This window comes from Mirounga leonina, unplaced genomic scaffold (assembly GCF_011800145.1).
Source record: "Mirounga leonina isolate KUSES-001 unplaced genomic scaffold, KU_Mleo_1.0 Mir_197, whole genome shotgun sequence".
Taxonomy (NCBI): Eukaryota; Metazoa; Chordata; class Mammalia; order Carnivora; family Phocidae; genus Mirounga; species Mirounga leonina.
In genome coordinates, this window is record NW_023270494.1 from 1290096 (window position 1) to 1302257 (window position 12162).

A 12162-nucleotide genomic window follows, 5' to 3' on the forward strand; every position below is an offset into this window, starting at 1 on the left:
TTGAGAACAGAATCAGGGCAAAGCCTCTTCAGTCAAGTGAAAGTAGAAAATGAGAAAGTCAAACTATTTTAGGAAAATCTAGATTCATCTCGTTTGACAAAAGTGGACAGTATATCAAAAGCCATCGTGGCATTTTATCGCGTATCACTGAAATCTTTTTTTTTTTTTTTAAGATTTTATTTTATTTATTTGAGAGAGAGAGAATGAGAGACAGAGAGCATGAGAGGGAGGAGGGTCAGAGGGAGAAGCAGGCTCCCTGATGCGGGACTGGATCCCGGGACTCCAGGATCACGACCTGAGCCGAAGGCAGTCGCCCAACCGACTGAGCCACCCAGGCGCCCCGAAATCTTTTTTTTTTTTCAATTAAATGCTTTTCTGCTAGCGTGTGTACAAGGCTCGGTGCTTACTGAGAGCGTTGGCTGTCCTCGAATTGCGTCTGGTGTAACTGCTTTTTGTCTTGCCAATTCTTCGACTCTCCCAAGAAGTATTCTGGGCTCATTTTCTTAAAAATGGTGAAGCCGAAGTTACCAGGAGGCTGTCTGTGTGAGTGTGTTGCCAGGTCTGTCTCTTCTGGAGTATTTTACTTTGTAGCCTGTGTCAGATTCGAAGCGAGAACTTCCCTCACTACCAACTAGGTTTTTCTGTTGGACTTAAATACTGGGCTCAGTCGACAAACCTGGACTGCCATGCCCTGTTGTAGATGATCAAAGACGGTAACTTCTTAAGTTTTAGAACCCTCCGGAAACACGGAAGCCGGACCTTTAGCTCCTCAAGGAGTGTCATGCTCTTGTTCCCAAGTGAACAAAGGAACGGTCACAAAAGCTCCTGCAGAGAAACCAAACTCTTAACGTGCCCCAGTGTGGGAGACAGATTTCAGAAACGAATGGAATTGGCTGGTGCCCATGCTGCGTATTATGAAGACATTTTTCTAGGTTTTGAATCCACAGTGAAGGGTAAAAGTTAGAAGAATTTGTATTCTTCTGTATACAGCATACAGTATACAGCAAAAAGAAGATATTTTCTGCCTTAACAATTGGGATTTCATAACAATTATTCAAAACAGTCTTAAGAATTGAGAACAGTATCAGGGCAAAGCCTTTTCACTCAAGTGAAAGTAGAAAATGAGAAAGTCAAACTATTTTAGGAAAATCTAGATTCATCTTGTTTGATAAAAGTGGACAGTAGATCAAAAGCCATCGTGGCATTTTATCATGTATCAGTGAAATCTTTTTTTTTTTCAATTAAAACTGTGGGTTTTTTTTTAAGATTTTATTTTTATGTAATCTCTACATTCAACATGGGGCTTGAACCCACAACCCAAAATCAAGAGTTGCAGTCCTCACTGACTGAGCCACCCAGGCACCCCAGTGAAAATAGTTTTTAAAAAACAATGGTTTGTGCTCGCTTCGGCAGCACGTATACTAAAATTGGAACGATACAGAGACGATAAGCATGGCCCCTGCACAAGGATGACATGCAAATTCGTGAAGTGTTCCAAAACAAACAAACAAACAAAACACAAAAAACAATGGCTTGTGACACTTTTCATGTGTAAAGGGTTTTTTTTTTTTTAAAGATTGTATTTATTTATTTGACAGAGAAGTGAGAGCAGGAACACAAGCAGGGGGAGTGGGAGAGGGAGAAGCAGGCTTCCCGCAGAGCATGGAGCCCGATGTGGGGCTCAATCCCAGGACCCTGGGATCATGACCTGAGCCGAAGGCAGACGCTTAACAACTGAGCCACCCAGGCACCCTGGTTTTGTTTTTTTTTTTTTAAAGTGTTTTCAGTACAGTGCACAGTGCAGTAATTGCTGAGAAGAGAAACCATCATGAGTACTTGGTGGTGTATTCCTGCCTTTCTTCCTACCCCTCAAATCGTTGGAGCATCGTCTGCCTTGTTTGTGGCAGGGCATGCCTTTTCATGCTCCCTGACGAAAGCAGGAACTTGTTCAGTTGGCCAGGCATAGTAACTCACCTTCAGAAGGACTTTGATCTGTATAAAAATCAAGTCCTAGAAGATGATGCTCTTTGTGCAGTGTTCCAGGCCTGCCAACCATTTCAGGCTTGCCATAAAAGTATTTTTTTAAAACCCTGCTATGTTTACCATGATGTCAAACACCTTTATTTCTTTTCTTTTAGTCTTTCTATTAAAGGGAAATAACAAATTAGAAGATATCCTGTGATTCTTTTAGATCATTCTAATTTTTGCCTATAGATTCTAGAACAAAGAGATCTTTATTTTTTATTTTTATTCTTATTTTTTAGTCAATTGCGTTTAAAATTTTTAATTTATTTTTTAAGTAATCTCTACACCCAACATGGGACTTGAACTCAAAACCAGAGTGGGATGCTTCATCAACTGAGCCAGCCAGGTGCCCTCAAAGTGAGATCTTTTTCAGAGAACCCAGTCATTCATGATTCATGGAGGGGTTTTTTTTTTTCTGTTGTGTTATTGTTGTTTTTGTAAATCTGAAAACTAAGTGTTTTTTGTTTTTTTGTTTTTAAGATTTTATTTATTTGACAGAGAGTGAGCACACAAGCATGGGGAACAGTGGAGGGAGAGGGGGAAACAGGCTCCCTGCTTAGCAGGGAGCCTGACACGGGGCTCAATCCCAGGACCCTGGGATCCTGACTCGACCCGAAGGCAGACGCTTAACCATCTGAGTCACCTAGGCGCCCCGAGATAGCTAAGTGTTTCACATATATTCCTTGTAAATAATGGTTAAAAATTTTTCTGAGTGAAATGACCAGAGTTGAGAGGGACTCTCAAGATATCTTTGCATAGGTTGGTGAATCTCATACCTCTTCTTCATCTTTTAGAAATACTTGGGTGTTGCACGGGGAAGGGTGAGGTTTGGCTCTAAGTTTCGGTGACCCAGATGCTGAAAAACTGCAGATGTTAGTCTCAGTTAGAGGTCAGGAACTTACTAGTCTGTGCAGTAACCACCTTGTTTCATTTGTGACAGATAATTCGTGTCCAGTCCCCAGATGGGGTGAAGCGGATCACAGCCACAAAGAGAGAAACAGCTGCAGCGTTTTTGAAAAAGGTAGTGGTGGCTTGGGTATTTGCATCTTCATCCTCTCCTGTTACTCCCTTCCCATCTGTACCTTCCCTCTCCTCCTCAGTCCTTGATTCTGCCCACTCCCTAGTTTACAGTGTCTTGCATTGCTCTTCTCTCACATGACTGGATTGATCCAGGGTCAGATTGCATCACAGTTGACCATGGCTTACAGCTGTGGTGGCCAAAAAGAGTTGTGTGTAAGAGTAGTTCATGAGACTAGTACTTAGGAGAATGAAAAATTGGAAAAATTAGAGAGTGAAGGACTTGAATTGTCCATCAAAAGAGAAATGTTAAAAATACGTATAGAGTAATCCCACTTTATTCTTAGAAAATTAGAGCCACAGGGGGCGCCTGGGTGGCTTAGTTGATTAAGTGTCTGACTCCTGGTCTCAGCTCAGGTCATGATCTCAGGGTCCTGGGATCGAGCCCCACGTCAGGCTCCATGCTTAGCACGGACTTTACTTCTCTCCTTTTTCCTCTCTTGCCTGCGCGTGTGTGTTCTCCCTCTCTCTCTCTCTCTCTCTCTCTCAAATAAATAAAAATAAAGAAAATGAGAGCCACATACACAGATCTGTTGTGAATTTACAGAATGTAATGTAAAAGAGCACAGCCAGACTTAAAAAGGGTAACCCTGGGAGGAGAGCCCTGTAGTAAGGAGTGGCTTAGGTTTTATACCTCATAGCAGAGATCAGTAAACTATGGTTTGTGGGATGACCTCCTATTCTTCCCCCTGGCACACAGATTGCATTTCCCTGACTTTTTTTTTTTTTTTAAGATTTTATTTATTTACTTAGTCATGGGGGGAGGGGAGGGGCAGAGGGAGAAGGAGAGAGAATCTCCAGCAGACTCTGAGCTAAGTGTAGATTCCAGTGTGGGGTTCAATCTCATGACCCTGAGATCATGACCTGAGCCGAAACCAAGAGTTGGTCACTTAACCGACTCTGCCACCCAGGTGCCCCCTATTTTTGTAAATAAAGTTTTGTTGGAACGTAGCCACACTCACTGGTCTAGTTATTGTCTGGCTGCTTTTGCGCTCCAACAACAGAGCTGAGTAGTTGTGACAGAGACGGTATGGCTTGCAAAGCCAAAAATATTTACTGTGTGGCCCTTTCCAGAAAAGGTTTGCCAACCATTACTTTTTATAGTCTGTGTTATTTGAATCTGTTGCAAACAGGTGTTACATTTGTAATAATAAGTGTTTCTCATTTTCTGTTTTTGTTTTTGTTTCTCATTTTCATAAGCACATACAAGCTTTGGGGTTATGGACTTTCAGAGCCAGAGGGAATCCTAGGTGTCATGGAGTCCAGTCTTTTTATTTTCACAAAGGTGGAAACTGAAGGCCTAGGAAGTAAAGATACTTGCCAAGGATCACTGGGTTGCGGTCTAAGCCACAACACTTACTTGGGAAATCTGGTTCCTAAAAGGTAGTTGCTATCATGCTTGCCATAGCACTGCTTGTGGGGCGTATTTATAAGAATAAGAGAAAAAAGAATTAGATGCAATAGGCACCAGAGTGGAGGGTCTCTGAGTCTTTAAGAAATTTGTAATTTCCTACTCTTTGCTCTTTGAGTAGCCGCTGACTGTGGCCCGCTTGCTCCTAGAGATGGTGCTAGGGTATGGTGCATGCTGGAATTTATGAGAGATCATCTGAGACCGAGACGAAGCATCAACGCATTGTCTATTGCTTAGATAATTGTGTGGATAAACACCAGGCATCAGAGGACTGCATGCAGTTCTTTTTTTTCTCTGAGGCTTTGTGGTAGGGAAATTTCTTTTCCTTTTTTTTTGATAGGGAAATTTATTATTATTTTAAATATTTTATTTATTTGAGGGGCGCCTGGGTGGCTCAGTCATTAAGCATCTGTCTTTGGCTCAAGTCATGATCCCAGGGTCCTGGGATCGAGCCCCACAGCCCTACATTGGGCTCCTTGCTCTGCGGAGCATCTGCTTCTCCCTTTGCCTGCCACTCCCTCGCTTGTGCACGTGCACACTCTCTCTGACAAATAAATAAACTATTTATTTATTTATTTTTAAAGGTTTTATTTTATTTTTTAAAATATTCTTCTTCTTTACCTGACAGAGAGAGAGAGACAGTAAGAGAGGGAACACAGCAGGGGAGTGGGAGAGGGAGAAACAGGCTTCCCGCCGAGCAGAGAGCCTGAAGTAGGGCTCGATCCCAGGACCCTGAGATCATGACCTGAGCCGAAGGCAGACGCTTAACGACTGAGCCACCCAGGTGCCCCTAAACGAATTTTTAAAGTAAAGTAATTTCTATACCCACCGTGGGGCTTGAACTCACAACCTTGAGATCAAGAGGTGTGTGCTTCTCCAGCTGAGCCAGCCGGGCGCCCCCAGTCTAAACCATTTTAAGACTACAGTTCAGTCGTGTTAAAGTACATTCATGTTATGCAGTCATTACTACCATCCATTTCCAGAACCTTTTCATCTTGCAAATCTGAAACTGTGTGCATCAGACAGCAGCTCCCCTTTTTTTCCCTGCCCCCAGTCCTTGGTAACTGCCTTCGTATTTTGTGTCTTTATGACTCCTTCAGGTATCTTACTAAGTCGACCATACTCCTCTTCAATAATTGGTAATTTGGCTGTGCATGTGCATAAGTGGGCCTGAAGCAGACCTGTGGGCTGACCGCTGTGAACGTGCCGGCTCCAGCTTGCTGGGCCCACGTTTGAAGCCTCGATCCTGCTTTACTATGTGGCTTATGCCCTCTTAGGGATTGCTGTTTGCAAGTATGAGGAGATGGGTGACGTTGAGGAGATCTCACAGAGTTTTGGAGTTGTCGGTTCTTTCGAGACAATCTAGCGCTGCTCGTTCTGTGGCCCATCGGACTCTCAGCCCTTCGCGGACAGTCTTCTGCCTGTCTTGCTCAGCAGCAGCTCCCCTTCCTCAGCTCACTGTGTCGGGCTGCTGTCGCTCCCCCGCGCGGCCTAGAGGATGGCTTTGTCCTGTCCTCACTGACCTCAGCAGTCTGTGACCCGCTCCTTTCTCCTTATATTTAATTTTTTTTTTTTAAACCACGAAGTAAAATACATACTAAGAAATGCTTGAAAAATATGGACAAATGACTGATGGTGAAGCAAACACATAGGTCAAGGAGGGGCATGGTGGGTGCCGCAGAGCCGGTCAGCCTTCCCCCCTCCCTCACTGCCTCCGGCGTTGACGAGGATGGCTTCCCCCTTACCTGTGTTGTGCCACCTCAGCGTGCATTCCTAAACCCTAAATTGCACTTTTGCCTGTTTTTGAATTTAACGTGAATGGAATCCTGCTATGTGTTCTTTTTTGTTACCTTTAATTGTAAGTGTATTAATTTCATTCCATGCTGTGTTTCTGGTTTTATTACATCAGTTATACACAAAGTTTACCTCAGGTGTGAATATAAGGTTTTTAAGATTTTTAAGATCTATTTATTTATTTGAGAGAGAGTGTGAGAGTGTGCGTGGGGCGGGGGCAGAGGGAGAAGGAGAGAGTCTTAAGCAGATTCCTCAGAGCTCAATCTCCTGACCCTGAGATCATGACCTGAGCCGAAATCAGGAGTTGGACGCTCAAGCGACTGTGCCACCCAGGTGGCCCCATTTTTAAGATTTTAATGATGCTGTTGTAAGACTCTGCTAAGATTTTTTTTTTTTAATGGTTGCTGCCCTGTGTTAGATTCCTGTGTCTTCAGATAAAGAACTCAAAAGTTCATAGAAGCAGTTATGGTCATGGGAGTAGCATAAAAAAGTAATAATCTATTTCTGGATCTCAGAAGTGGGATTCCACACGTCCAGTCCTAATGCTGGCTGTCATATTTGAGAATGCAGCTAGGGGCACCTGGGTGGCACAGTCGGTTAAGCGGCTGACTCTTGGTTTCGGCTCAGGTCATGATCACCTGGTCATGAGATTGAGCCCCAAGTTGGGCTCCGTGCTCCGCGTGGGGTCTGCTGGAGATTCTCCCTCAGCTCCTTCCCCTGTGTGCTCTCTTGCTCTCTCTCGTGTGCGTGTGCGTGCATGCGCACTCTAAGATAAATAAATCTTAAAAAAAAAAAAAAAGGCAGCTGTATCTTAGTCCTCCTGGGGAGCATAATCATCATGTGGTCCCAGGGGACTTACCTTTATACAAAGGGCTGGCCCTACAACAGCCCCTTCCCCATTTTGGAAACTCCTTTTCATCCTGGGAGTAATGTGGTAGCTTTCATGAAGCTCACACTTCTGGCGAAAGCTTTCTCATTTTTGGAAATAGCCTGCAGGGTGTCGGGTACAGAAAAACACGATGCGTTTGCAGAATAGCTGAAATGCCGCAATTGGTTAATTTCAGTTTATATCTAAGCTATTTCAGAGAAAAGCCAAAGACATTATTTTTATTCTTTAGTCTTAACTTTTTTTGCAGTCGGGAGAAGCAAAAGCTCACGACTGAGCCACCCACCTGCCCCTCAAATACTTATTTTAAGTTCATTTAAGATCTTGTTTTATTTTTATTTATTTTTTTAAAATAAATTTTTTAAAAAACTTCAGAATTTTTTCTTTTTTAAGATTTTATTTATCTGACAGAGAGACGGCAAGAGACGGAACACAAGCAGGGGAGTGGGGGGCGCCTGGGTGGCTCAGATGGTTAAGCGTCTGCCTTCAGCTCAGGTCATGATCCCAGCGTCCTGGGATCGAGCCCCGCATCGAGCCCTGCATCGGGCTCCCTGCCCAGTGGGGAGCCTGCTTCTCCCTCTCCCTCTCCTTCTCTCCCCTCTCCCTGCCCATGCTCTCTCTCTCTCTCTGTATCTCTGTGTCTCAAATGAATAAATAAAATCTTTAAAAAAATAAAAAATAAAAAAAGAAAGTAAATCAATTCATTTATTAAAAAAAAAAAAAACAAACAAGCAGGGGGAGTGGGAAAGGGAGAAGCAGGCTTCCTGCTAAGCAGGGAGCCCAATTTGGGGCTTGATCCCAGGACCCTGGGATCATGACCTGAGCTGAAAGCAGTTGCTTAACCGACTGAGCCACCCGGGTGCCTCAGATTTTTTAAAACTTTAAAACTTTTTAAAACTACACTCGTGGGGCCTGAACCCACAACTCCAAGATCAAGAGTTACACACTCCACTGACTGAGCCAGCCAGGCGCCCCAAATCTTGTTTGTTTTAAGGACCATTTCTTATTATCACTTTGAGAATTTCAGAATGACAAGGTGGAGTTATTTGTAATCCATTCATTTAACATCAGTAGGAAATAAGGTTAGTATGTAAAGCTAATCATTAAATCAACTCTTTTTTCTCATAGTAAATAAATAGTAGGTTTTATCAGTAATTCCACATTAAAGGAGAAACGAGCTGAAAAGCAACAGGTAGAACTAGGCATAAATGGTATTTGGTTGACTCAGGGAAACACGCAGAGCTCCTCTCCGGTCTCATCCCTGACTTGCATTGTCTCTGTCAGAATTCTCATGACACCCCTCCCCCCTTTATTTATTTCTCTATTTATTAATTCTTTATTCAGGTATAGTTGACTGTACTTCTCTTTTGAAAACCAATCACAGAACATTTAATGTGAAGGTTTCAGACTGTGTAGTTCAGAGCCCTTGTCCTAGTCTCTGCCTTATGTGTTCTTCTGGTGTTTTCTCTGGCTCTGACTAGGTCTGGTGTCTTGTTCCTCAGCCTGAAGAATGTCTCCTGCCATTTACCGAAGTGGAGGCTTGCTGTTGACACACTCCCTCAGGTTTTGTTGGCCTGAAAACGTTTTCAGTTTGCCTTTGTATTCAAGGGGTATTTTTGCCAGATACAGAATTCTGAGTTGACAGATTTTTATTCCCTCTCAGCACTTTGAAGATGTCATTCCATTGTCTTCTGGTCTCCATTGATCTCTGGCTGTCAGCTGTTTGACCCTGACGCATGCACTGAGGGATCATTTTTTTTATGTATCCCACTCGGGGGTTGCTGAACTTCCTGGATTTGTTACTCTGTGTTAGTCATCACGTTTGAGGTTTTCAGCCATTTGTTCTTCAAATACTTTTCAGTCCTTTCCTTATTTTATTGTCCTTAGGATCATTAGATATTGTCCTAGGAGTTCTTAAGGTTCTCTTCATTTTTCTTTCAAATTTCCATTTTCAGATTGTGCAGATTCTCGTAATTTGTCTTCAGGCTGATCGACTCCTCCTTCTGCATCTCCCGTCTGCTGATAAGCCCATCCAGTGCTTCCTTTTCCATTACTGTTTCCTGTGGTAGAATTTTTATTTGATTCCATTTTATCGTTTGTTTCTCTGCTGAGACTCCTGGGTCTCTTCATGTGTTTGCCGTTACTCTGATGACCCCTGAATGTTGAGCTACAGCTTGGACTCTTCTCCCGGCCCCAGACTCAAATGCTGACTGCCTGCTGATGTCTTCCCCGGGGTGCCGGGCACCATCTCAGTGTCGGTGTTGAAGGGAACGCCTGACCTTCCCTTAGGTCTTCTTCCTCCTTCACCTCTTCTGTGCTTTCTTACTGGTGTGGCCTTCCTCCCAGTTCTCAAACCAGAAGTCTGAACACCGCGCTGATGCCCTTCCTTTCCCTCAGTCCATTCTGCCCCTCATCCCACATTGGCAAGGGCTGTTGATTATAAGAGCTGGAAGGTGTGCTCCTCCCTCCATCTCCGCTGGCCTGGCCTTGTCTGAGCCTGTCTCTGGGCTGCACAGCCGGCTCTCCTGTTCCCTCTTCCCACTTTCAGCAGAGTGTCAATGAGAAGTTAGCCTCCTAGCTTGGCCACCCCCTGCCGTCAGCCCCTGTGGCTTCCATGGCTCCTGGGCTGGAATGCAGACTCCTCCTAGCCCACACGGTCCTGTCTGCCTCGCCATTCTTGTCTCTTAACCGTTTCCTTCTTGCGGGCTGGGCTCTGGCCTGACTGGCCTCTCTCTTCCCAACCCCTTCCTGCCTCTCGGCCTTTGTGCTTGCTCTTCTTGCCTGCACTATTCTTTCTCTGCTCTGTGAGTAGCAGCCTTAGTCTCCTCCTCTGGGGCGCTGCTCGGACGTGCTCCTCAGAGACCTTCTCTGTCCTCCTGTCCAGAGTGGCCTCTCCCATGCTTCTCTCTATTCCTTTCCTGCCTGGTGCTTACCTGCACCTGTGGTTCTCGTCTGTTAGCTCTCTCTCCCCCATCTGATGCTGAGGCCCTCCATGGCTGGAACCTTGTCTGTTTTTATTCATTGTGTTCTGAGCATAATGGAGGTGGCACATGGGACTGCTTACTGTTTGTGGAGTCAGCGAGTGAGTGTTTGCGACACCTGGTGCAGTGCCTGGGTGTGGGTACTCGTTGTCAGGACTGACTTGGTGGCACCATTCTTCACTTCTGTTTTTCTTCTCTTAGGTTTCAAAATTGGAAATTTTTAAAAAAATTTTATTTATTTGAAAGAGCATGAGCAGTGGGGAAGGGTAGAGGGAGAAGCAGGCTTCCTGCTGAGCAAGGAGCCTGATGCAGGACTCGATCCCAGGAGCCTGGGATCATGACCTGAGCTGAAGGGAGATGCTTCACCAACTGAGCCACCCAGGCGCCCCTGGAATTGGGTTTTTACAATTGATTCCAAAAGTAGAAATTAAACTTTCCAGATACAGCCATGACTTTTGTTTGCCTCAGACTCTTAAATGTGTCATATAGTCTTCTCATTTACACAGAGCTTTGCTTCTGTTCGGCCACTTTCCTCATTTTACTTGACATCTGTGTGGGCAGTACAAATTTCCTCACAAGAGAGAAAATCGCAAGAGAAATTTGGTTCCCGAGGAGCAGTTTCTAAATTTAGTGAGCGTTGTTCTAATATCATTTGATGTATATGTGGCCAGAGTAGTGATACTCAAATATTTGTTTCAATATCTGTTTTTTTGGGGCTTGTTTTAGGTTGCAAAGGAGTTTGGCTTCCAAAATAACGGCTTCTCAGTTTACATCAATAGAAACAAGACTGGAGAGATAACCGCATCGTCGACTAAATCCCTCAGTCTGCTCAAAATCCAGTAAGTGCTGTGAGGGGGCGACAGGGAGCGGGAGCGGATGACCGCAGGGCCCCCCGAGGCTGCTCGGCTCTGCCCGGTTTCCCCTTGACACCACCGTATTTCTTGTGGGGTCGTCAGCAGTCACGCTGAATGTGCCGCTCCTTTTGTGCTGAGCTGATTGACTCGCAGGCTGTGACGTGTGTCACTGAGTGGGGAGAGTTATGGGCTCGGGGGCTGTGTGCAGCTGCACGCTCAGCCCCTTCTCTGCAGGGAGGGACCTCGAACGGAGCTGTGTGCGGTTCCGCCTCGGGACTGCTTGCTGGGTCGGAGGGGCTGTTGCCCACACGATATTTCGTGGTGGCGTGACCCCCTCGAGCTCCTCCGAGGCGGTCAGTCATGTCAGTGGAGTGTCCAGGATGTAAAGACCTCCTCCTGCAGCCGCTCCCTGTTCTTGTAGTTCAGCTGGAGCGCAGCCACATCATTCGTCTGCGCGCATCCCTGCTGCCGGGGGAGAGCTGAGCGATGGTGGCACGGGTGGCATGGACTGCAGAGCCGAAGGTGTTTGCCGCTTGGCTCTTTACAGAGGAGGTTTGCGGGCTCCTGTGCAGCCTGTGTGTGCACTTGTGCTCGCATACCCGTGACTGCGGTCCTCGGCAGCGGGCTCGGCGCCCTCCTGTCCGGGCGGGGGCAGCACGGCTGCTGCGGCCACTGCTGGCTCCTCGCGCTGCACTTCGCTGGCAGCCGGCCAGGCGCCTGCTTACCAGTCACAACGGTGGGCTCTCTTGACAATCGGTGTGGTCATTTTTAGGTTCGCAAATGAGTACATCTGGGAAGAAATACGCAGTTAGGGCAGTCATTCATTTGTTCCTCAACAAATATTTGCTGGGCACCTGCCACTTGCCTATCTCTGTAATTAGCGAAAGCTTTTCATCGTTGTTGACGTCGTCTGAGGTATAGCCTTCCTTTCAGCTTGTAAAGAGCTTTTGCATCTTGAGAATCATTTCTCGCGAATGTTATGTGGCTTGTGTTCATACTCCACCACTCAGCGCCGTGTGCCTGGGGAAGTTATTTAACCTCACTGGGCTTCGCCAGCCACGTCTGCAGGCGGGTGGCAGTGCCGCCTGCACATGGTTGCACAGTGCCTGCACGTGGGGCACCATGTGGGGCAAG

At 45.7% G+C, this 12162-nt stretch overlaps 1 protein-coding gene and 1 non-coding gene across 2 annotated transcripts in view; both read left to right on the forward strand.

Moving 5' to 3' along the window:
• NPLOC4 (NPL4 homolog, ubiquitin recognition factor) overlaps positions 1-12162 on the forward strand; it is a 60246-nt gene that overhangs the window by 992 nt on the left and 47092 nt on the right. Inside the window, exons 2-3 of the mRNA XM_035025791.1 lie at positions 2966-3046; positions 10901-11013. Coding sequence (XP_034881682.1) covers positions 2966-3046; positions 10901-11013 — 194 coding nt within the window. The remainder of the gene's footprint in view (positions 1-2965; positions 3047-10900; positions 11014-12162) is intronic.
• Positions 1398-1504, forward strand: LOC118024474. The gene has a single exon (XR_004683122.1). It is a non-coding gene; the product is annotated as a U6 spliceosomal RNA (small nuclear RNA).